Consider the following 24,106-nt stretch of genomic DNA (forward strand, 5'->3'; position numbering starts at 1 on the left):
TTTGAGTATTTACTTACTTATTGATCATCTCTCCCCCATTCTCATCACCAAGCTATCATCTGGTTTTTGAGACATCACTTTACCGTCCTTGTAACATGCACCCTGTTATCATCAGTCATTTCATTCTTCCCTCTTCTCTCACTTCTTTTACTTAAGTGCATTTCTTTCTCTACTTCTTTAACTTTCATCCTCTTGAAGTCCTCTTTTGCTGATATTCTTTCCTGTCTCAGATATTCACACTTACAACTTTGAAGGGCCCTGTACATGGCCTTGTAGCTTTTTAATGTTAACTTCATTTTCTTCTTGATGGTCTAACCTCATCTCCTTTACTTAATGTCAGTACATTTTTCTTGTTTGCTATCAAGCTTTAAGCAGGTTTCTTACACTTTAAAATCTTGCTCTTAAGTTCTTCCTAGGGCCTTAGTTACCTTTGCCACAAAAGATACTAGTTCTTTGGGTCAATTTCTGCTCATAATTGTATGTATGAATCTTCTGAGGTGTGTCTTCAGGAGTATGTTAACTGGGGAATGGAAATAGAACCACCTATTGCCCCAGTCACTACTAATATTTTACTACCTTGTAGTATATTTTCCCATATATTTTTGTTTTACATCTAGCATTTTTCCCACATTTCATTTGGCCTTATAATTGCTTCCCTACCCTGAAGCCCAAGTAGGGTATATCACCTAGAATAGCTGTATCATGTCCCACCAAAGGTGGATGTACCAAAATTTATGTAACCATATATTTAAACAAGGTTTTGGTACTATATACACTTTGGGAATAGAGGCTGATTATATATTCAAAGGAATTATCTCTTTTTCAGGAGAATTTGTGAAGTAATTAATGAAGCAGTATGGAAGCATAATATAATTTATGTTTCAAGTGCTGGAAATAATGGTCCATGCCTGTCTACAGTTGGTTGTCCAGGTGGAACTACATCAAGTGTGATAGGTTAGTTTCCTGTTTTAGAAATAGATTTGTTTAAAAACAAGCAAACAAAAAACAATAATTAATAAAATGTTACTTGTATCTCTATTACGTGTAAGACACTGTACACTTTAAGTGTGTCCTCAGGAAACTTACAGTCTAGTAGGGGAACCGGCACATCTAGAACTGACTGTAATTTAAAGTGGACTGAAATAAGTTGTTTCATAGAAATATAAACGCATGCTTTTAGGTGCATTAGCATGTTTAATTTGTAAAATAATCCTGGGAGATAGGTATTTTGTATCCAAAAGCAAAGTTCTTAGTAAAATGTCTGGTACATAGTAGACTTTCCTTGTTTCCTTATTAAATTTTATTCTTTCATTGTATTAGAGAGAGGACTGGTGTTGAGAGATTAGGCAGTTCACTCAAGCCAACAGTGGGTTTAGAATCAGAATCCCTATTTGTTTTCTTTTCTTAATGATTAAATCCGTCCCATAGGTGTTGGTGCTTATGTTTCTCCTGATATGATGGTTGCTGAGTATTCACTGAGAGAGAAATTACCTGCAAATCAATACACTTGGTCTTCTAGAGGACCTAGGTAGGTATAGGTAGAACACGGGACCAGTACGTATATTTGGTTAAACTTTACATTGTTGAGAAGGGCAGAGTTTTAGATAAGTTTGCTAGTTTTTTTCTGTTGGTTTTTACTTTTTTTCAGTATTTTCATTTTGATTAACAGTCTTATCTCAAGGACAGATAATTAAAATAAATGAAATAGTGTCGTTGTTACATGGAGAACATCACTATTCTGAGTATAAATTCTTATTCCTATATCCATAATTCTTCATTTATAAGAATCTAAAGAAAAAGTGGGGACTTGGCTATCTTTATATAGTAGTGATGGCCTAGTTTTAAATAATTTTTGATATTTGAACTTTGGTGAAACAAAAACCCTGAGCTTTATTATAAAGCATCACAGTTATAGGGCCCACATACCTGTGGCTCATGTTTTTGAAGTTATAACTTACTTTGAGCAATTTTGGGTGAGATCCGTAAGTAAACAAGTTCTGATTGAGAAATGAAGTTTATCTCTTTTGGTTCCCTGAAGCCCTCTGAACTATATTTATCTGATTCTGGGAACTAATTTTCTCAAGAGGTGTATTAAGTCCTAAATTATGTAATTCTTCATTATACCATCAACGGGTACATAAACCTTATGAAAAATAAAGCCTACTTTAATTCATCTCTTTGGAGTTAATTTATAAAAAGAATAGACTTTGAATTTAGTTCAGCAAATACCTTAGTGCCTACAGTGGGCAAGGCATAAATGAACAGTTTGTGATCTGAGTTTCAAATGCCATTTTAGTATGATGGGACTCCAGAGGTGGGAGCAATCACTTGACCCCTTCATGGAGGAGATGGTATTGAAGTTGGCCTTAAAGGATGGATAGGATGTTGAGAGACAGAAGAAAAGAGTTCTATATGCCAAGAATAACATGAACCCAAAGATGAGCAGGTTTTAGAGTAAAGTTTTTTGAGGAAATAACTAGTAACTATGTTTGAAGTATAAGATTAGTGGGAAATATTGGAAGATAAGATTAGAAAAATTGTGTTCAGGTGAGATGCAATAATGTTACATTCTTTGAGTTACAGGTATCTTCCTCATTTTCTCTAGGTGATTCCTCTTTAAAAAATAAACTTAATCTTAGTAGTTTATTATCAAATGTCATTGAAAACAACCAGGCTGTGGACATCCACATGGATCAAAAAGCTTTGCTTTGCACTGTCATTGTAGACTGCCTCTGCCAGCCCAGCTGAAGACACTCAGTAAGAGTGGCTTAGGATAAGAGCCAAAAGTCAGCAAAGCCTGATGTGTTTTATGTTCAGTTAATAAAAGTGTAAAATTATTATACTTACTCTCTTCTAAAACTGAGTTTGGAATTTTAAGTTTTATCTTATTGTCAATGTAAAAACAAAGTATTAGAGAATATTTAAACCAGCCTTTGCTGATATTTGCCATAGAGCATTTAAAGAATTATTTTAAGAAAATACCAAGGAGTTCATGAATTATGGGGGAAGCTTGGATTAAAGTAGATATTGATTCACAAACCAGATGTTCTAAGAATTGAATTTGTTTCATTTTTCATAAACATGAAATATTATTAGAAATAATTTGCTTTAATTATTACATTAGATGGTACAAAATATAAAACATTGACTAATGGTCACTGAGCAGAGCATGTTCTGTTATCTTTGGAAAACACTGCCTCGATCAGCATTGACTGAGACACATAGCATCTACTACTTCCAGGCATTTGCACGTGTGGCATGTTTCTTAAAGACGTATTACCAAATGTCTGGGCCGGGTGCAGTGGCTCACGCCTATAATCCCACCACACCACTTTGGGAGGCCGAGGCAGGAGAATCACTTGAGGTCAGGAGTTTGAGACCAGCCTGGCCAGTGTGGTGAAATCTCATCTCTATAAAAAATATAAAATTTAGGCGGGCATGGTGGCAGGCACATGTAATCACAGCTACATAAACAGGTTGTGAAGTTTTATTATATAAATTGAGAAGAAAAATATTACTGGCTTTTGAATTTTAAGGAAACATTTCTGTTTCATGAGACTTTTTTTTTTTTTTTCTCTTTCCTGAAACGGAGTCTTACTCTGTCATCCAGGCTGGAGTGCAGTGGCATGATCTCGGCTCACTGCGACCTCCACCTCCCAGGTTCAAGCAGTTCTTCTGCCTCAACCTCCCAAGTAGCTGGAATTACAGGCGTCCACCACCACACCTGGCTAATTTTTGTATTTTTAGTAGAGACAGGGTTTCACCATGTTGGCCAGGTTGATCTTGAACTGACCTCGTGATCTGCCCACCTCAGCCTCCCAAAGTGCTGGTATTACAGGCTTGAGCCACCATGCCCAGCTGAGACTCATTTTTTTTTTTTTTTTTTTTTTTTTTTTTGAGGCCGGAGTCTCACTGCGCCTCCCAGGCTGGAGTGCAGTGGCCAGCGATCTCGGCTCACACTGCAAGCTCCGCCCCGGGTTCACGCCATTCTGCGCCTCAGCCTCCCAAGTAGCTGGGACTACAGGCCGCTGCAGCGGCTGGATTTTTGTATTTTTAGTAGAGGCGAGTTTCACCATATTTGTAGCCAGGATAGTCTCGATCTCCTGACCTTGTGATCCACCCGCCTCGGCCTCCCAAAGTGCTGGGATTACAGGCTTGAGCCACCGCGCCCGGCCCGAGACTCATTTTTAGAATATTGATTTAAACACCTAGAAATGCTTTATCATTTACCACTTTAACAGGCTAGTGGAAAATTAATAAAGAGCAATAAGTAGTCAGAATTCATGATTCTTTCCAGTTATTTTTTCTAATGCTATCAAATACCACTGCTCATTTTGAATACCATTAGTCAATACAGTGCAAACAAGAAGGTAGAAAATCACCCTAAACCTTGTTATCTGTGATATGTACAGGTGACATTTTGATGAACATCCTTTTAGTCATTCTCCCATGAATTAGTGGGAGATGACACTGTTCAGGCACTTTTGTAACCTACTTGTCATTCAGTATTACATCGTGAAACATCTTCACAGGTCAACAGATATTTCCCTAATAATAATCGTTCTAAGATATTTCCTAAAAGAGGTGCCATCAGCCCATTTCAAGAGGAATATATATGTATTGCTTTCAGTTCTCTATAAAAATGTAAAGCCAAATTGCCCTAGTGTTTTTACCCGAGTAAAATCGTTCACTCAGTTGGGAGATTGGTATAAGGAGAGTCTGGCAGCCTCTGTGGGGGAATGTATGGCCACTTTGCCAGGAAGGTGGAAGTAGTGTGCTATTCTGTGCCATTCCTTCTTTACTTGGGGCAGAGGACAGAGCCTTGTTGGATGATAATGTGATTATGAATTCTAAGGGCTTTAATTCATCAGACTTTGCTTGGTTGAAGCTGTCAGCTGGGCAGTCCTGTTAGACTTAAGCTATCCAGTATTGCAGCAATCAGGGACGTGAGGTTAGTCTGCATTGACATGTGCTGTAAGTATAAAATGTACACCAGATTTCAAAGACTTGGTACAAAAAAAAATGTAAATGAATTCATTTTTCTTTTTTTTCTATTAATTACATGTTGAAATGCTAATATTTTTGCTATGTCTAGTTAAACGTATTAAGATTAATTGCATTAGTGTCTTGTTAGCTTTTTTTATGTGGCTTATAGAAAATGTTAATTTATATGGCCCACATTATATTTCTATTGTACAGTGCTATATTAGACGTTAAACAAAAGGAAAGTTTCTTATTACAGATAAGAGAGAAGTACATTCACCAAAGAGTCAGAACAGTGACATTTGTTTAATGTCTCTAAATATACCTGACACTATGGCCTGTCACACATGCCCAGATATGTATATACACACGGACATTTCTGTACACTTATAAGGAAAAAATAAATGCTGCCTATGGGAAAATGGCTATGCTGGGTGTTTTTCCCCCATTGATTCTTCATAATAATATCTTTGTCATTATTTGTAATGAGTGCAGTTAGTACACAGTGTTATACTATTGGATTTAACCAGTGGCTGTCTTAAAAATGCCCGTGTTATGTTGAGCTTTCACCATCCTAAGCAAACTTCAATGGCTTTCCATTTAGTGCTGACGGGGCCCTTGGTGTGAGTATCAGTGCACCAGGAGGAGCCATTGCTTCTGTTCCTAACTGGACATTGAGAGGGACGCAGCTAATGAATGGAACATCTATGTCTTCCCCCAATGCATGTGGAGGCATTGCCCTGATCCTTTCAGGTAAGCATGTTCCTTATTGTCCTTACATTATTGCAGACAGATATTTTTGTTTTCTGAAGCTCTCATGGTAGGAACATGTGGTAGAATTGATAATTCCCTTGGCACAAAGTAGAATTTAAGGTAACAAATAACTTATATGATAATGACAATTTGAATGTGTATTTATTTATTCAGTAGTATATTTGTTAACGACTATCAAGCAGTATTTTAGCTCCGGGGCTAAATTAGTGAACAAAGCATCAAAAATACCTGCTTATGTGGAGTTTATATCATATATATTATGGTTGGGATAAACAGACTTTGAACAAAATAAAAACCTGTAGATGTTGCGTGTTAGAAGTTAATGGATACTGTGAGCAAAATGAGGTAGAAAGAGAAGGAGGGGTTTCTAGAGTGGTGTCCAGGATTAAATAGAGTGACACTGGGTTTAGCCAGGACTCACATTTAGGGTAGCCAGGCTGCTATGAAACTCCCTCCACAGAAATGTCCCTCTTTAAGTTGTCTCTCCTCTGCCTCCTTTCTTCACCCCTTTTCTGACCCACACCACAGTTTCTTCTGCTGACCACATCTCCTCAGCATGGCCTGTCCACACTGGTGCTACCAGCATAAACCTGTGATGATATACCACTGTCAAGTGCTACCATCCTTTTCTAGGTTGAGCCCACACTCTTAGAATGGATCCTAACATGACCCTCTTTCTAGTTCTCTTCAGCCTCACCAGATATTTCAAGGCCTCTTGGCCTCCATCTTTGGGTGTACTCCTTTCTGCCATGTTGTGGCCTTGAACACTCCTATACGTTCTCTAAGAGGCGGCTCATATGTCAGTTCCTCTGATGGAGCTTCACCTTTTTTAGATTCTCACAAAACTGGTCATTTCCTTGATTTGCTATTATAACTTCATAGTGTTTCCATGCTTGCGTTGTGTCTGACAGTATCATCAATGTGTATATGTTTGATGAGCTCTGGAGAGGACAAGAATGATACAGCACTCATCTTACGAATTGGTGGCCTCCATATTCTTCCCATAAAACAGTAATTCCCAACCTGGCTGTACCCTAGAATCATCTGAGAGGTGTTTAATAAATAGCAATCTCTGGGACAGTCGTCAGAGATTCTGATTTTATTGGTCTGTCTTGAGACCTCAGCATCTTTTTTGCTTGAGTTCCCCTGGGGCTTGTAACGCCAACAGCCATCTTGTTTAGTTTAACCCAGCAGTGTTTTAAAGAAAATGTCATTCACGTGCCTTTCGGTGTCTGCTTTGTACATTTATATTACGGTACAAAACCCACACCAGAGTCTCTGCCCACCACATAATGGGAACACGTGATTTTTGTGGAATAAAACCTTCATATGACGCAAGCAGTTTGAGTCAGATTATTTAGTTCAGGTCTTCAAAAAAGATTTTAAAATGAGTGTTAAAACACAAGACATTAAAACCAGAGAGTCTACAGGTGATCATACTATTGAGCGGCTAAGGTTTCAGATAGTGAGTGCTACACTACTTGTTTTTGTTTCTTAATTTTAGGTCTGAAAGCTAATAACATTGACTACACAGTTCATTCAGTCAGAAGAGCTCTAGAAAACACTGCAGTGAAGGCTGACAATATAGAAGTATTTGCTCAAGGACATGGTATTATTCAGGTATTGTTGCCTATATGAAAAATGGGTTGTAAAGTATCATTAAGATAATATCTTAGGTATTATTGGGTAATATTTCATTTTATAACAACGATTCAGTGTATCTGAATTATAGATTATATGGCCATATAACTCTAAGCAAAAAGGATACACAAACAAATTTTGTAGTTAAGACAAGTCTATTGCACTAAGATCAGGAAATGTAGTAGATGGAGTCCATGTAGAGGTTAGAAATTCAAAGCAAAGAAATCGAGGTCAAAAACTGTCCAATCATAATGGCATAGGGATTAGTTCCTAAATTTGGTCACTTGAGAATAACAGTGTGAATAGGGTGGAGTGGAAGATGTGACTGGTATTGTTTCTAAAAATGTAGAATTATCCTCTTAGTTGGGGTACTAGGTAGTTTTGAGAAGTGAATATAATAAACACTATTTGTTTTACAACTGAAATCAAATTGATTGGTAATTTGCAACAAAATATTTTTTGACCCAACTGTTTATATCTTACCATGTATATTCTTTTCACTAGGTTGATAAAGCCTATGACTACCTCGTTCAGAATACATCATTTGCTAATAAATTAGGTTTTACTGTTACTGTTGGAAATAACCGTGGCATCTACCTCCGAGATCCTGTTCAGGTGGCTGCACCTTCAGATCATGGCGTTGGCATTGAACCTGTATTTCCAGAGAACACAGGTCAGTAATAGGCTGGCAGTAAGCTGAAGTATTCACATTTGCTATTTGAATGAGTGGTATCATAATAAAGAATTGCTGTTTGGGCCAGTGTTATGAAGAGAATACATGAATTGCCAGTATGATTATTTTAAATCTTATAGTCATAAGAGAAAATATTAGAGCAATTTGGGGTCCTTGTACAATGGCAATTTAGTTAGCATCTTAAACTACCAAAGAAAACAGTAGAATGAGCCTCAGTGACCCACAGCTTTATTAAATTGTGGATGATAAAACATCAAATTCCTTTTCCACTTTACCTGCTTAGGTATAAGAGAGAGCTTTCAGTTGAAGAATGAGAAGTAGAAGCACTCTAGGAGAATTGCAGCTTGATGAGGTGTGAAAAAAAATAGTCATCACTATTATCTGGCTGTCTTCATTTCAGTTGAATACCGTTACCTGTGTGCAGTAATGAAAACATTCACTTAAACTCTTTATTTTAAGGTCATACCAGTGCTTGGTGAAAGTATAAATGAATCATGAATAATCTAAATTGTAAGGAAGATTGTTTGACTGTTTTATTTAAGCTGTGTTTTGGATGCATTTTACCGCCAACCAAACTAAGTTGCTAAATTTATTTGGGAAGATGCAACATTTTTAAAAAGAAAAAAATGCTCATCTTTAATTTTTGGTCTTTTTCGTGCCAGAAAACTCTGAAAAAATATCCCTTCAGCTTCATTTAGCTCTGACTTCAAATTCATCTTGGGTTCAGTGTCCTAGCCATTTGGAACTCATGAATCAATGTAGACACATAAACATACGTGTGGATCCCAGGGGCTTAAGAGAAGGATTGCATTATACAGAGGTATTGATGTATCTTCAATTTTACTTTCTTCACTCTTTAAAATGTTTAAAAGGTTAAAAAAAAAATCCAAAGTATATTTGCAATGTATTGCTTTCTTGCTAAGAAATAGCTAGACCTATCCACCTGCCAGGTTATGCAGTTCTTCTGGTGTGTCTGTATTCATTTAAGCAGTGAAGTTTCTAAAGAATATCTTTTGTCCTTGTATGAATAAGTAGAAAGAAAGAAGAGGTACAGCAGAACCTTTCAATTAGGTCTTCCTCTAACTGGTCTTTTGTCAGCTGCACAAAGCTGCAGTTACTTCTTCTTCTTGTTTGTTGTTGTTGTGGTTTTAAGAGACAGAGTCTTGCTCTGTTGCCCAAGCTGGAGTACAGTGGTGTGATCATAGTTCACTGCAGCCTTGAACTCTTGGGCTCAAGGGATACTCCCACCTTAGCCTCCTGAGTAGCTAGGACTAGTGACGTGCACCACCAAGCCTGGCTAAATTTTTTTATTTTTGTAGAGATGGGATCTCTCTATGTTGCCCAGGCTTGTCTTGAACTCTTGGCCTCAAGTGATCCTCCTGCCTTGGCCTCCCAGAGCATTGGGATTACAGGTGTGAACCACCACACCCAGCTAGTTATACCTTTTAGTACTCAGATGAAGAAAGCATCTGTTAAACAAATAGTTGTAAACCAGGCATAGAATAGTATCACAACAGTGTCTCCACATCTAAAGTTATCTATAGTACTAGTTTGAGCTAATTTTCAGTTGGGAGTAATTAAAATGCACTTACTTTGTACTTGACATCTCATTTTCCCATTTGAACTAGTCAAATGTTGCTATACATTTGTTTGGACTGTTTGCTATTAATTATGTGACCTAGTGTCAGGAAACTGGTGTCAGCCTGCGGTTAAGACCTTGACATATTAAGAGTAGATTGATTTATTCTGTCAATAGTTTAGACCTCTTCCCCCCCTTTTAAACGTTTGTTTATGGATACTGAAACTTACCAATTCTTTTTTCAAGGTATGTGGCTATGATATAGCATCCCCTAACGCAGGTCCGCTCTTCCGAGTTCCCATCACTGCAGTTATAGCAGCCAAGTAAGTAACAGGTTACTCACAGCTTACTGTTACTTCTAAGATTTTAATGGCTATTCATGGAGTCTTGTGAACTTTTAAGGGATCACTAATACAGAACCGGGTAGTGGGGATTTTGTCTTAGTTCTGCTCCCAGATAGCATTTTTAGATGTCATGTAGTCAGCCATGCTGTCTCTTGTGCACTCTGAGAGTAACTGATGGCACCTGGCATCTCCCCTGCCTGTACATCAAAACTGTTTCCACCAGAGTCACTCTGAGCTCTGTATTGCCCAGTTCAGAGGCTAACTCAACCTTCATCTGATCTGATCCCACTGCAGTATTTGACAATATTACTTCATTCGCCTCCATTCCTGCCCTTTTTGTCTCCCTCATGTTTGGGATTTACTCTCTTCTCTTAATGCTCCCACTTTTCTAGTTATCTACTGTAGAAACAGAAGTTAAGAAAGTCTTAACTTTCCATCTTATTCCCCAGGAACCAAGGAAAAAATCAGCAGATTATATTACTTCCTGCTTAAAATATATCAGTGGCACCTCCAAGGATCAAGTTCAAGCTCCTTAAAATAGCACACAATCTCCCTCACAGTTATAGCTGTAGACAGTGTTTCCTGCCTTTCCATACACCAAATTACACATTTTGGCCAATTCACTGATTTTGGCACTCCAGGTTTCTCAGGATTTGTGCATGTACACAGCTGATAACTTGGTTTCAGTTTCCTGTCTCTTCAGTTAATGACCAAGTGCATTCCTGGTCATCCCTGGGTGAAGGGAGTCCCTTCTTTCTGCTTCGTGGCACATTTTACATGCCCCTGAACAGACTTCAGCCAATATTTTGTAATTTTTTATTTAACTTACACTATTTGACTGTGAGCCCACTGAAGGCACAGGGACTACTGTTATACAGGATGTATGAAATAAATTATCTAGTGGATGAAGGTGAGATTGAGATTGTGAGAGTACTGGAAGCCAAGTGGAAATTCTAAACTTTAACAGTTCTGTTAGTTACTCTGGTAAATATTAAGTATGCAACAGATACCTGCCCATGAGAAACAGGACGAAATTGAGGAGAATAAATTTAAAAAGTGGTGTACACATGGGAAAATTGTGCAGCAGTTAAATTCTCAGCCGTATATTCCCTCAAAATCCAGTAGTAATTTAGACAAGGTAATATGTAAGACCTTCAGGAGTCAGCTGCCACGCAATCTCCTTCAGGAAGCTTCCCAGGCTCCCTAACTCTTCCTGTCTATCTGGAGCATCTTATGTTAAATGTCTCTGATGATGATTCTCTCCATGCTAGACTGTCTAGGGTAAAGAATCATATTTTCTTCTTTGTTACCTTTTCTAGCTCCTAATAACAGGGCCTCATATGTCGTAGGCACTCACTTAACTGTCCTACTGACAAGAATTTGTCTCTAGCATAAAATTTGTTTCCATGGTGGGTAGTTATGAATTTAAACTTTGTTTCATTGATTTCTTACAAAAATGCTTTGAAAGTAGTTTGCCTTTTCTTTACTATTTTACATCATGGGAGTGTTTTGAAGCTACAGGAGGAGCTTAATTTAACATTAGTCTCATAGCTATAATATCAGTGACATAAAACTTTGTCACTGATTTTAATATCTAGGACTCACTGTAGTTTAGAATCTGGTAATTGGAAAATTCTGTGAATGTTGTAGAATGCCTTTAACAAAAAAGAGAATGCTTTTTTAATAGTGTGTGTGAATGTATCTTAAAAATCATAAAATAGACAAAAAATAGAATCATCTGTACTCTGCTATTCAGTGGTTGTCTCTGCTAACCTACTGCAGAAATTGAATAATGTTGTACATACTGTTTTGTAACCAGCTTCTAAGTCCCTGTGTTTATTTCTAATGAATTGGATAAATTTTGCGTTTATCCAATAAAATCCAGAGTATCTGTGGTCTTATAATAAATATATACATTTAATTATTTTTATTAATTTTCAGAGTAAATGAATCATCACATTACGATCTAGCCTTTACAGATGTACACTTTAAACCTGGCCAAATTCGAAGGCATTTTATTGAGGTTCCTGAGGGTGCAACATGGGCTGGTAGGTAAAATTAAAATCCACGTGACCGCTTATCTCTGTTTACATTCTAATGACTATATCTATATGAGGTTCATTTATCTGTAACATGTATTTCCCTGGTACTAATGGTACTAATATAATATATATATATTTGGGCACCTTAGACTTTCTGTAAAGTTCAAAACGTTTTTAAGATCTAGTAATATTTTGCATTGGCCCATACAGCAAATTAAGCATTGGCCCATACAGCAAATTAACATCTTAAGATGTTTTTAGTATTTAAGATTTGAGCTTAGTTTAGAATAATGCCTTATCTGGTAGTAATTTTTTTTTTTTTTGAGATGGAGTCTCACTCTATTTCCAGGCTGGAGTGCAGTGGCATGATCTTGGCTCACTGCGAACTCTACCTCCCTAGTTCAAACGATTCTTCTTCCTCAGCCTCCCAAGTAGCTTGGACTAATAGGCGTGCGCCACCACGCCCGGCTAATTTTTGTGTTTTTAGTAGAGACGAGGTTTCACCATGTTGGCCAGGGTGGTCTCGATCTCTTCACCTCATGAGACACCCGCCTCGTCCTCCCAAAGTGCTGGGATTACAGGCATGAGCCACTGCGCCCGGCCTAATTTTTAAAATACTACAAATCAGTTTAAACAATGCAGCGTTGCTTAAACCTCAAACTGTTAAACTCTTACAATTTTAGAAATAGAGCTTTTAAATCTTTGAAGCTCTGTTTATGAGAGATTTTCACTTCAGTGTCTCCGAAATTTTGAGAGTAAATGATTGCCTAACACAAAGCTCTTGAATTAACATGTTATAGTCCTGTGAGAGTGCTCATGTCATTCTTTTATACAAGAGCTGTGGGTATACCATATTTTCCTTCACAAGTTATATGTCCTAAATTTACAATTTAACAGTCAGTATGGAGGGGTGTGTCCATTGTCAGAGCTCACTCACATTGATAGAAGGAAGCAAATATGGGCAGTCAAGCAAGTGTCACCCAGTTTAAATTAGTAGCCAGCATTGTTGATACTTCTTGGATTTGGCCTCTCTGCTAAGCACTTTACAGAGATTATCTTGTCTAGTCCCATCAGAACCCTATAAGGTAGATAGGTGTCATTAGTAAAAATGGCTTGTGTTTTACTCCGGAGTGTGTTTTTTGTACTTGTATGAAAGTACAAATATATTTACATCTGAGACTTTATTGAAAATGCAATATTGATACAACACATGTATGACCTGGTTTGGGAATAACTGGTTGTATTTCGTTCCCCATACCATCTTGTGGTCATCTATCTGTATGCAGTCCATCTGTTTGTTACCTGGTATCACAGGAAATACAAGACTTTCCTTGTTTTATGTAACTAGGTAAGGGCAAAATAATAGCAAAAACTGAGAGCTAAAGCAGTGAATTGAACAGTACCCAGTATTGCCTGTTAATTTGCATACTGGGTTATAATGGAGCTATTGCAGCATTGAGAGGCTTCTAAGGATAATCAGGGGTTGTACTAGACTCATTCATTAAGCATATTTTTCTGAACCATCTGTGTGCCAGGCCCTTTTCAACGGGCTAAGGTGGTGAGCTACTTAGACAAGGACCCTGCTTCCAGAGGCCTTAAAAGCATCTAGTCCAAGACATTGTAGTTAAGAGAACTGGATTAGAGGGAGACAGCACAGAGTAGCGGCAAGGCCATGGGCTTTGGAAATTGAGAAGTCTGAGTTTGGATCCACACTCTGCCATACACTAATGGTTACCTGAAGGCAGGTTTCTAAATTTTCTGAACTTCTGTTTCAACTATAAATATAGTTGTTAGTCTGTTGTAAGGATCAGGGATTTTATAGAGTACTTGATACATAGCTTGTCTTCGTTGGGATTTCGCTCACACTTGACAGTACTTCTAGGGAGTGGACTCAGAGTTGCTGTGTTCAACATTTCTGGGGTACCATTCTCATAGGGCCCCTTGGAGTTGTACAGCTCCAGGCTCTGGTAACCTGTGCACTAGTAAATTAAAGAATACAAATCTATAATACTGAATTGGGCATTTGTTTAGTGATAAATGGCACTGATTTATGATTGGTTTAGGTCGGTATTGAAAAGAATTTGTTTTTTGAATAAAAATCCAGTGATCTAGAATGCAAGTAGTTCAGAGCATTTAACAGTCTTAGTTTTATTTCAAATAATTAGAAATATTGTCATAACACTAGATTTTGTATTCTTAGCAACTGACTAGGTCCTGAGAGCTCTGTGCCCACTTGGTTTTGTCAGCCACGGGATTGCGCCTTGCTTCAGTTCCCTTGAATTAGCTTGGGTATTCTTTAGAGAAGCTGCCAATCTGGCATTGCGGTGATCTTGGCTTACCTCCAGCGCTGCCTCAGAGTAAAGTTAAGCATGTGTAGTCCTGCCAGGCTTTGTAGAAGCACACAGCACACAAGTAGACCAAGAAGAGAGATTAGGAAGAGTTATCAATGAGGAATTGAGGCATGATAACAAATAAAGGTTTCCAAAAATACAACCTACCTACCTTTATCTGGAATTGATTGGTTTGCAGCTAAAACGAGGAGGGATTTTAAAAGGTACCCAATTAATATAACTGTGTATGCATCTGTGGACAGCCTGCTGTTTCCAGGTGTTTACAGCATCATGATATTGGTTCATTTTAATACCAGTTTCTTTCTTTCCCATAGAAAATCTTCTACTCCTCTAACTTTATTAATATTTTATTGATTATTTGTTTTTATGGAAATATGCAGATTTGAGTGTATCATTTTATTTTTGATTTCTATTAATTCCCTACATAGGAATTATTCCCTAAGTGGGCATTATTAAAGCCACTTTATGTCAATTTTAGGTCTTGTAAGTTTAAAGCTTTGCTTCTTTCTTTCTTATCTTAGAAGTGACAGTGTGTTCATGTTCTTCTGAGGTGTCAGCAAAGTTTGTTCTTCATGCAGTCCAGCTTGTGAAGCAAAGAGCATATCGAAGCCATGAATTCTATAAGTTTTGTTCTCTTCCAGAGAAAGGAACACTGACTGAAGCTTTTCCTGTCCTAGTAAGTTTAACTACAGTTTATAATCCTAAAACAATTTATTTGCCTTGTTGGTATGGGCTAAGACTAAGTATTTGCATTTGATTTTATATTTTGTATTTAGCACATTGGGATAATATATTTTTTAATGCCAAAGAAAATGAAGTGGGAAGATAGAAAATCTAATTAGGGTACTTGAAATCAAGTTAGAGGTAATTAGCTCTGTAATTCTTGAATAGTTTAATCAAAGAAACATACTAGTCTGGTAGATTCTGGTGTCTTGTAGTTTGGACCCTGATTTAGATTATTCTTTGTTGTACAGTAGATTAATTTCTTTAAGACTTGTTTGCATGTCACTTAAGTTATTTTACTAATGCTGTGTTGTTAAGAAGCTATGAGGCTAATTTGCATTAGAGGAAGACTGCTACTGCTTCATGTGTAAGTTATCTCAAATGATGGCAGCACTACATTCTTATCTGTGGTGTTGGAAACGATGACTAGTCTTTCTTCCACAGAAGGAAGAGTACCGATGTTCTTCCTTCAACTCGCTCCTTTGTGTTTTCAGCTGGTTGTGGGATTTTCGCAGTATCTCTTTGTTTCTGGTTACTTTTCATGTGTGTTCTTCCATGGATCAGTGTTGCATGATTCATCTTTTTAAACTTTTAAGTTCACTGATTGCTAGAAAACGTACTTTAAAACTCAGTGCAAAGAGCAATTTTTTTTTTCTTTTCTTATCTTTGTTTTTTAACAGGGAGAAAGATGTAAATGACCGTAATGTCATTTTGTTTTAGTTGCCAGGCAGCTTTGAGCCCAAACTCAACTGTGCCTATTGAGTATACCTTACAAAGTTGCAGTATCTTTCTTGTGTCATTATACTTGATTATTTTTCTTTTGGTCCTAATTTTTTATTTCACTTTGAAGTAATCAGATCACATTTGCTTTATTATATGTGCTTTCAGAAGCTGCCTAGGATCTTTTATGACAAGAAGCATAGGGTTATGAGTAAATAACTATGTATATTTAAATACTTGCACCATATCTTTGCAAATATACATGCAAATGATTTGTCTAACTCTTAGCATAGCTGTTCAAATTTTTGAGTTTTCTTGCTACAAATAGGAAAAGTTTGAAAACATGGAATTGCTCTGAAACAGCTAGTATTTATATTCTGTAATTTGAGAAAAATAAGAGATATATTTTATTTACTTTTATTTGCAGGGTGGAAAAGCAATTGAATTTTGCATTGCTCGTTGGTGGGCAAGTCTCAGTGATGTCAACATTGATTATACCATTTCTTTCCATGGGATAGTGTGTACTGCTCCTCAGTTAAACATTGTAAGTTCCATAACATTTTCATGATTTTTAATGTCAGTTACTTGTGTTATTGGAGAGTAATTTCATTGGTTAGATTTAAACTTTAATGAGGGGAAATTACCTGTGGTTCTGAAGATAATAGTAGGCTTTGTGTGTGGGTACTTATAAACTTTATATTAGACACATTTATTTTAGGTACAAAATATTGCTTATTTTTCGTAAAGTTTGAGAAAGTAATTTGACAAATATCCTTTGTAGCATGCGTCGGAAGGAATCAACCGTTTTGATGTTCAGTCCTCCTTGAAATATGAAGATCTGGCTCCCTGCATAACTTTGAAGAACTGGGTCCAAACACTACGGTATCATTCAATGTTTTAGGGACTACAAATATTGAATAGAGATTGGGGGGATCTCTTACACTCTGAAAAAAGAGCCTTTTTTTTAACCCATCTGCATGTTAGAGGTGAGAATTTTATCCTTGCCGATCTCTGCAAGGCAGTCCCAGTATCAGCTTCCAGCCTCACTGTCCCACCTGACCAGCAAAGTCAAAGATGGTGGATAGCCGATCCCTGTCATGACTAGTTAGGATCAGTGGACATTCACCTTTTTATTTCTTGCCGTAAAATAGCAAGTTAACATTCTCTCTGATATTATTTTGTGAGTCCTAATGCAATCATTTGTAGAAACTGCAATACTGAAATTTTTATTGAATAGTAGAAACTTAAGTACTGTAGCCTGCTGTTTGTGCCTCAGCACCTCCCCTTACAAAAGCAGGGCACTGTGACCTGTGTTCACATACTCACTGTGTTATAAAGATACCTGGTTTCTGTTGCTCATCAGCATGCAGCCTAGTCATAAGTGCATTAAAATAACCATTTAGGGACAATAGTCAGTGACACGGTAATGTCTAAAGATACACCGCTTCCTAGAATTATCAATAAAAATTAAAACATCCAACTTTGAAGATAGATCCAATTTATATCATTCTAATGTTGTCTTCCTAAATCTAAAAAATTGGAGCTAAATTTAAAGGAGTAGATTATGTTTCACTGACATTTTAAACTATATTTAAAACGTGCTTTTCAGTGTCAGTTTTCTCCTTTATAAAATCTGAACGTTAGCAGCTTCCTTCAGAGGACTACTAAAAATATGAAATACCATTCCCTTGGCCAGGAGGAGGGCTGAGTGTGGCCCCTGCTATCTGGTGAGCACCCGGGGCCTGGGGAGGTCTGTGCTGTGCACAACACAGTACTGTCAATAGTTTGCACAAGGAGTACAAATCAGAACCTATCTTACAACACTTTTAGTTGTCACCCTAGTGTTGGGATTTGGTTGTGTTAAGAGGTATTTGTTGGTATTTGAAAATGTTTTTGCCATGAAAAGATTGCCTTTGTAATATTTATTGCAAAATTTAAACTGTATGTATTGATATGATTCAATCAAAGAATTATGTAAGTTAATGGTTAAAATATTGTAGAGAATACTGAAAAGGATAGCTCTCAGGAAGGTACATCTGTCACTTCTTGCAATATGTTACGGATTTTGTTGCTTATGGTTTTGTCTGTTTCAATGAACTCTTGAATCAAACCAGTTATGTAGTTTCCTCATTACAGCCCAGTGAGTGCAAAAACAAAACCTTTAGGATCAAGAGATGTTTTGCCAAATAACCGTCAACTTTATGAGATGGTCCTGACATATAACTTTCATCAAGTAAGTGTTTGCCTAGTAAAGGATGAACTTTTGTGTTTTATTTATGATTCATAAAATCAAAAATGGAAGGACAGTGTATATGGTGTATATATATAAAACAGAATCAAGTGATTAACATTGGTTAATTTGGAATTACTCTTTAGGAAATTATAATTTGTAATTAAATGCCATTCAGTCGTAAAGTCACAAAATGTAATTGAGTGGTGACCTAACCTTGAGCCTTAGTTGATAAAATCACTGATCACTGTCCATCTGACCCAGGGATGATTAGAAGGCTCAGAAATACCATCTGTCTTCTGATGATGGTGCTGGGCCTGATTGCTTTCTGTGAAGAAGGCACTGGAACAGGAAAAGATCAGAGTAGCTCCCAGGTGGAATGGGTGGCGGAAGTAATGGAGGCCAGTGTAAATGCTGGATCAATGAGATTTCAATAAAACTGTTACTGAAACACACATCAGTTTGGTTATAATGTTAGGGAAATGAATTGGTTTCAGTGAGTTTTCAGATTACAGTTTTATAAAGTAATTAGAGGTCCTGAAATATGTATATATTGCTTTATTAATGAATACACATAGCCAGGTGTGTGTTTTCAAAAGTTTGTAAGAGAGCAGTGACTTTTATAAGTGCCAAAATACTATGTGTTCTATATTTTCAAAATTTTTTGCCACAAGTACTTTTCATTTTTAAATGAAAAAGTCTCATGTCAATAACAATATTAAAAATTTGTATCAGAAACTATATGCAAATCATGCAAAGTAATCCTTTTTTTTTTTTTTTTAATAGCCCAAGAGTGGGGAAGTAACTCCAAGCTGCCCACTACTTTGCGAACTATTATATGAATCTGAATTTGACAGCCAACTGTGGATTATTTTTGACCAGAACAAAAGACAGATGGGTTCAGGTGATGCCTATCCACATCAGGTATAAAATACAGAAGCTCATTCCTGAACTAACAAAATCCTGGTTTCTTGTTATGGTAACGTTCATACTTTAAAAAAAGAAAATGATAGCTTTGCATTTAGTACTTTCACAAACCATAAGAGCCTGTTGTTTGTTGTAGTTGGTGAGGAACAGATTGTGTCAACTCTTTCACCATGTAGTTGTGCTGAATTAGAGGAGGACAAAGGTGAAGCTTGCCACATTGGCCAGCATAACTTTTGGTGTGTGTAGTGTTTCTCCTTCCTATACACTGATTCTACCTACCTGAAGGTAGATCAAAGCATACATCAAAGATATGTGAGCCTCTTGAAATGATCCTAAGTCTGAGGGGGCTAAAGAGAGCACTGCAGCAGTGGCCACGTGTCTTCAGTTCATTTGTACTTTTAAATTTGCTACCTTACTGGACAACTCTGTAATGAGCACTTACTACATACCAGGCACTATGCTTTGTGCTGTTTTATTGAAGAGAAAAATCACATAATTTATAGATATTTTATCCCTTAGAGATTACTGCAAAGAAATGAGACATTTCCTGTAACATGTATAATTTTATGCTGACAAATGAAAATAATTTATGGAGATTTTTTTCAATTCGTTGTTAAAGGAGTGATATCTATTTTCCTCAAAGCAAGTAGCAGTCACATCTCATTACAGAATGGCCTACTGCAGTGCTATTACTTTGGTTACTTTTTAAATCTCAGAAAAAGTGGCTGACACAGGATACAGCGTCTCATCCTCTTGAACCTGTTACCTGGGTAATAAACTTGTATTCCTTGATCTCTATTGGTTTCCTGTTTGTTTCAAGTCTGTAATAAAGGAGTGACATTTTGGTTGTAATTTGAAGATCAGCTGGGCATGGTGGCACATGTCTGTGATCCCATCTACTCAGGAAGCTGAGATGGGAGGATCGCTTGAGCCCGGGAGCTCTAGGCTATGGTGCACTATGATTGCACCAGTTAACAGCCACTGCACTTCAGCCTGGGCAACATAGCGAGTCCCCGTCTCTAAAAGTAAATAAGGATTACCAGTAGTCATAAGTTACGTGTGTGTATTTGTCTTAGATATTCTGTGGTGCCCCAATTTTGCTAATATTTTTGGAAAGAATAAGGGCTTTGAAGTCAGACCTGACTCCAGCTCTCTTATACTTTACTCTGTGTGATGTTAGGCAAGTCACTTGATGTCCCTGGTCCTGTCTGCTGACCAGCATACTAGGGACTTTGTGTGTATATGAAAGTCTGGATAGTGCCTTGCACTGTACCTCACATATTATAAGCAAGTCTGTGAATGGCAACTTTCACTGTATCCTCTTTCAGTGATTTCCATTGACTTGGTTAAACTTAACTTTTCCCAAATGTTGTTTTTCTTTTTTAGTATTCTTTGAAACTGGAGAAAGGAGATTATACAATTCGACTGCAAATTCGCCATGAGCAAATCAGTGATTTGGAACGCCTTAAAGACCTTCCATTTATTGTTTCTCATAGATTGTCTAATACCTTGAGCTTAGATATTCATGAAAATCATAGTTTTGCACTTCTAGGGAAGAAGAAATCGAGCAACTTGACATTACCACCCAAATATAACCAGCCATTCTTTGTTACTTCCTTACCTGACGATAAGTAAGTGATAACATTGCTTATACTTACTGCCCATCTTATACACTGTAGTCCTTTTAATGTAAGTTTATGACATCTAGGCTAAATTTGGAGTATGTTGTCATTTTTTTTTTTTTGGCTGAAGTCATTTCTTCCTTTGATTTTTGAAGTCTTAGCTATGGGAATGAATTAAATGTGGAATTGTTTTCATGTTTTTCCCCTTACTTGTCTTTGTGAAACTTTCTCTTTTGTTGCTTTTTTTCCCTTTGAATTCTCTTGTTTAGAATACCTAAAGGGGCAGGACCTGGATGCTATCTTGCAGGATCCTTAACATTGTCAAAGACTGAACTAGGAAAGAAAGCTGTAAGTATTAGTTTTTTAAACACTGAAATTACCTATTACAAAATTTCCATTTCTTTAAAGATAAGAAATAATTCTACATTTCAGAATGGGTAAAAGAGAAGATACTCTTGGGGAAAAAAATTTAATCCTTTTTTCCCAGGTTACTAGTGAAGGTCAGTTAATATTTAGTTGTCTTTTAAAATGTATACTACTTTTGAAATATTTAGGCTTCTTTTTCACAAGCCGGCAGTACTCAGGCCCTGAACTTGTCTTACCTCCTGTGGCTAATACACTTGAACTTCCCGTGAAACACATAAATACAAATCAAAATTGGCTTTAAAAAATATGATGTTTAAGATTAGAACATGTTATAGAAATTTAACCAATATAAGATTATGGACATAGGAATAAATCAGATTATCTTGGGGTGCTTTTAAAAAGTAGTCAGAACAATTATTACTCTAAAACATGTTTCTTCACACTTCTACAGACCTTTCTCATTGGAATTTCACATGGTTAAGTAGGAAAATATGAGATACTTCTTTTGGTATTGCTTTTTAATTTCAAAATGATGCTTTTTGTTAGAAATATGTTTCTTATTGTTGTTTAGAGATAAATGTTACAATTTTACAAGTACCTACCTGTTTTTGTTTTTTCCTTCTGTGTTTTCATTAAAAATGTATTATGAGAATGGTGTTTATATAGATCTATCACCTTGTGTCATAAAAATCGTTTTAGCTCAATGCCAGTAAAAGTTGTCATTCTTAACAGTTTTGTATCTCTCTTTACTATTACTTCTTACAGAGCTAAGCCTGCTACATAAATGCTGTTATCAGAATGAGTAGATCTCATATATCTTAAGAATTATATATATTTATTGTCAGTATTGAATCAAAGGCCATTTATTTACTGTCATTGAAGCATAATTGGGGAAGTTTGTGCTTAGAAAAAGTTGCCTACCCTGACATTTCTTGGGTCTCGTTTCAGTTTATACTGTTTATACATACATACTTTAATGTAATTTGAAGTAAATCAATAGTTAATGATTTGCAATTAATACATGCACTGATTTAAGAAACCCTGGTAGTCTTTTTTGTAGATTTCATTTCACAGGAAGCACAGCTACTTCAGCTATTAGGCTTCAGCTGTTGGGCTTCAGCTCTGAATTTTTGTTCAGATGACAGATGACACTTCTGAAGAGTCTGTTTACTTGTGAAGAGTATAACAGAAAAGCATTATTAGTAAAATAATGGGCTTTTAGCAATTCAGAAATAGTTACTACTTCCCAGCTATATTGTTTTAGGAGACAATTGTGAAATTAAATTACAAATATGTGGTGTTAACTATGGTAGCTCTTTATCAAGGGAGACTTTCCTGGGAGAAAGCGGTAACTTAAAGCTGTTGAGTTCATAGTAACTTCCATCACACTGTTTATGTAATCTTTTCTCAGTGGTTTAGCATTTCTTGTTTTTTGGTAGTTGGGAAGGTAACTTTTACTTCACTTTGACTTTCACAGTAACTTTGTTGCTTTTTATAGGAATGCATAGGCTGTGGGGTTGTTGTGGTACCCTGTAATCAGATTAGATCATCAACTAAATTTACTATTTTAAGAAATGCTTTCATAAGTAATGGATTTTGATCTACTAAATTTTTCAATAAGAAGTTGACAGGTACTCTTAGTAATAACATATTTGAGTACTTTTTCTTATTTAAGAAATGAAAGTGGCAATGTTGCTTTCTTTAAAAGCGTGCCATCTTGATCACAGACCTGAGCCTTCTAAGTGGTGTGACACAGGTGGAACATAAACGGAAAGACAATTAGACAGAGGTTCTGTCTCCATCCTGTGTAGATTATGCATGTTTTCTTACAGAATGTCGTTCTAACTCCCAGGGGCAGTCTGCAGCAAAACGACAAGGAAAATTTAAAAAGGTACTGATTGTCAGTTCTTAAAAAAGATGTCTTAAAGCCTTATTTGCATATTAAACTTTTTTCTGTCACTATTATAAACCTTTTTTTTTTTTTAAATAAGTCTCCCTTAGTTTCCTTTCTTTGCATTCTGAAGTATAGTGCTCTTAGCTCTACTTACAAGCATTGTTGACATACTGCTTTTCTAAAGGGTTTTTTTTTCCCCACCATAAATTCCTGGAAGACTCATTTTCTCTGTGTATACAGACATTTTAATGCTATTCATTTCTTGCTACAGATATGATAACAAGTAACAATATTTGAAATTTTTCATATTTACAATTTTACAAAGAGATGGATGTGATAGTTTTTTTTTTTTTTTTAGCCATATAAGCTAAAGCGCTTAATTATTTTTTTAAAGTCTAAAAGCGCTTTTAAATTGGGTGATTTGATTAATAAAATGTTGCAGCTTTTTAAAGTGAACTTTATTCCCTGCTCTCGTATCAATTCTGGTTCTGAAAGAACAGAAACAAGAAAGAGCGATGGACGTAGCAGGAACAGAAATAAGGACTGTTCACTGACAATTAAAGCTTACGCTAAGACCACAGAGTTTAAGGCCATCGCTACTAAGTGGTCTGATCAGCCTCTCTGCAGCATATTAAGCAATCTTTGATTTACTACTGGGGCCAGATTTAACTCAGAAAAGAAAATTTCTGCTAAAAATATATTTTAGGGCCAGGCACAGTGACTTATGCCTATAATTCCAGCACTTTGGGAGGCCAAGTTGGGCAGATCCCTTGAGCTCAGGGGTTTGAAACCAGCCTGGGCAACATGGTGAAACCCTATCTCTACAAAAAAATACAAAAATTAGCCAGGCGTGGTGGCACACAGTTATAGTCCCAGCTACTCTATGGGAGGCTGAGGTGGAAAGATCGCTTGAGCCTGGGAGGCGGAGGCTGCAGTGAGCTGAGATTGCACCACTGCACTTCAGTCTGGGCCACAGAGTGAGACCCTGTCTCAAAACAAACAAATATATATATGTGTGTGTGTGTGTATGAAAGGGACTGCATATTTAATACGCTTTCTGGTGAAGACCTGCTACATCATTCAGCATTTTCATGATTTCCTTTTAAACAGAAAGATTTACAGTGGGAAAATCAGTAATGTCCTAATGTATAAACAAAAGATAACTTTATATTTCTTATTTCATAGTGATATGGAACTGGGGAATCACCATTCTGTA

At 36.7% G+C, this 24,106-nt stretch overlaps 1 protein-coding gene across 7 annotated transcripts in view; it reads left to right on the plus strand.

The window, feature by feature from the left end:
• TPP2 (tripeptidyl peptidase 2) overlaps positions 1 to 24,106 on the plus strand; it is an 83,456-nt gene that overhangs the window by 32,937 nt on the left and 26,413 nt on the right. For 4 of the 7 annotated variants that reach the window (XR_004178555.1, XM_031655651.1, XM_021929745.2 and 1 more), the window contains exons 9-24: positions 827 to 954; positions 1,429 to 1,528; positions 5,588 to 5,736; positions 7,262 to 7,377; positions 7,903 to 8,071; positions 8,755 to 8,912; positions 9,918 to 9,994; positions 11,957 to 12,063; positions 14,930 to 15,084; positions 16,279 to 16,395; positions 16,633 to 16,733; positions 17,988 to 18,084; positions 18,868 to 19,005; positions 20,395 to 20,639; positions 20,900 to 20,978; positions 22,849 to 22,887. Coding sequence is in view for 5 of the 7 variants with exons in the window: in XM_031655651.1 (XP_031511511.1) it covers positions 827 to 954; positions 1,429 to 1,528; positions 5,588 to 5,736; positions 7,262 to 7,377; positions 7,903 to 8,071; positions 8,755 to 8,912; positions 9,918 to 9,994; positions 11,957 to 12,063; positions 14,930 to 15,084; positions 16,279 to 16,395; positions 16,633 to 16,733; positions 17,988 to 18,084; positions 18,868 to 19,005; positions 20,395 to 20,639; positions 20,900 to 20,978; positions 22,849 to 22,887 (1,975 nt within the window). In the remaining 2 variants the exon portion in view is untranslated. The remainder of the gene's footprint in view (positions 1 to 826; positions 955 to 1,428; positions 1,529 to 5,587; positions 5,737 to 7,261; positions 7,378 to 7,902; positions 8,072 to 8,754; positions 8,913 to 9,917; positions 9,995 to 11,956; positions 12,064 to 14,929; positions 15,085 to 16,278; positions 16,396 to 16,632; positions 16,734 to 17,987; positions 18,085 to 18,867; positions 19,006 to 20,394; positions 20,640 to 20,899; positions 20,979 to 22,848; positions 22,888 to 24,106) is intronic. The other 3 variants (XR_004178556.1, XM_031655652.1, XM_031655653.1) reach the window with 1 other exon arrangement.

The sequence above is a fragment of the Papio anubis genome, chromosome 15, assembly GCF_008728515.1.
Source record: "Papio anubis isolate 15944 chromosome 15, Panubis1.0, whole genome shotgun sequence".
NCBI lineage: Eukaryota > Metazoa > Chordata > Mammalia > Primates > Cercopithecidae > Papio > Papio anubis.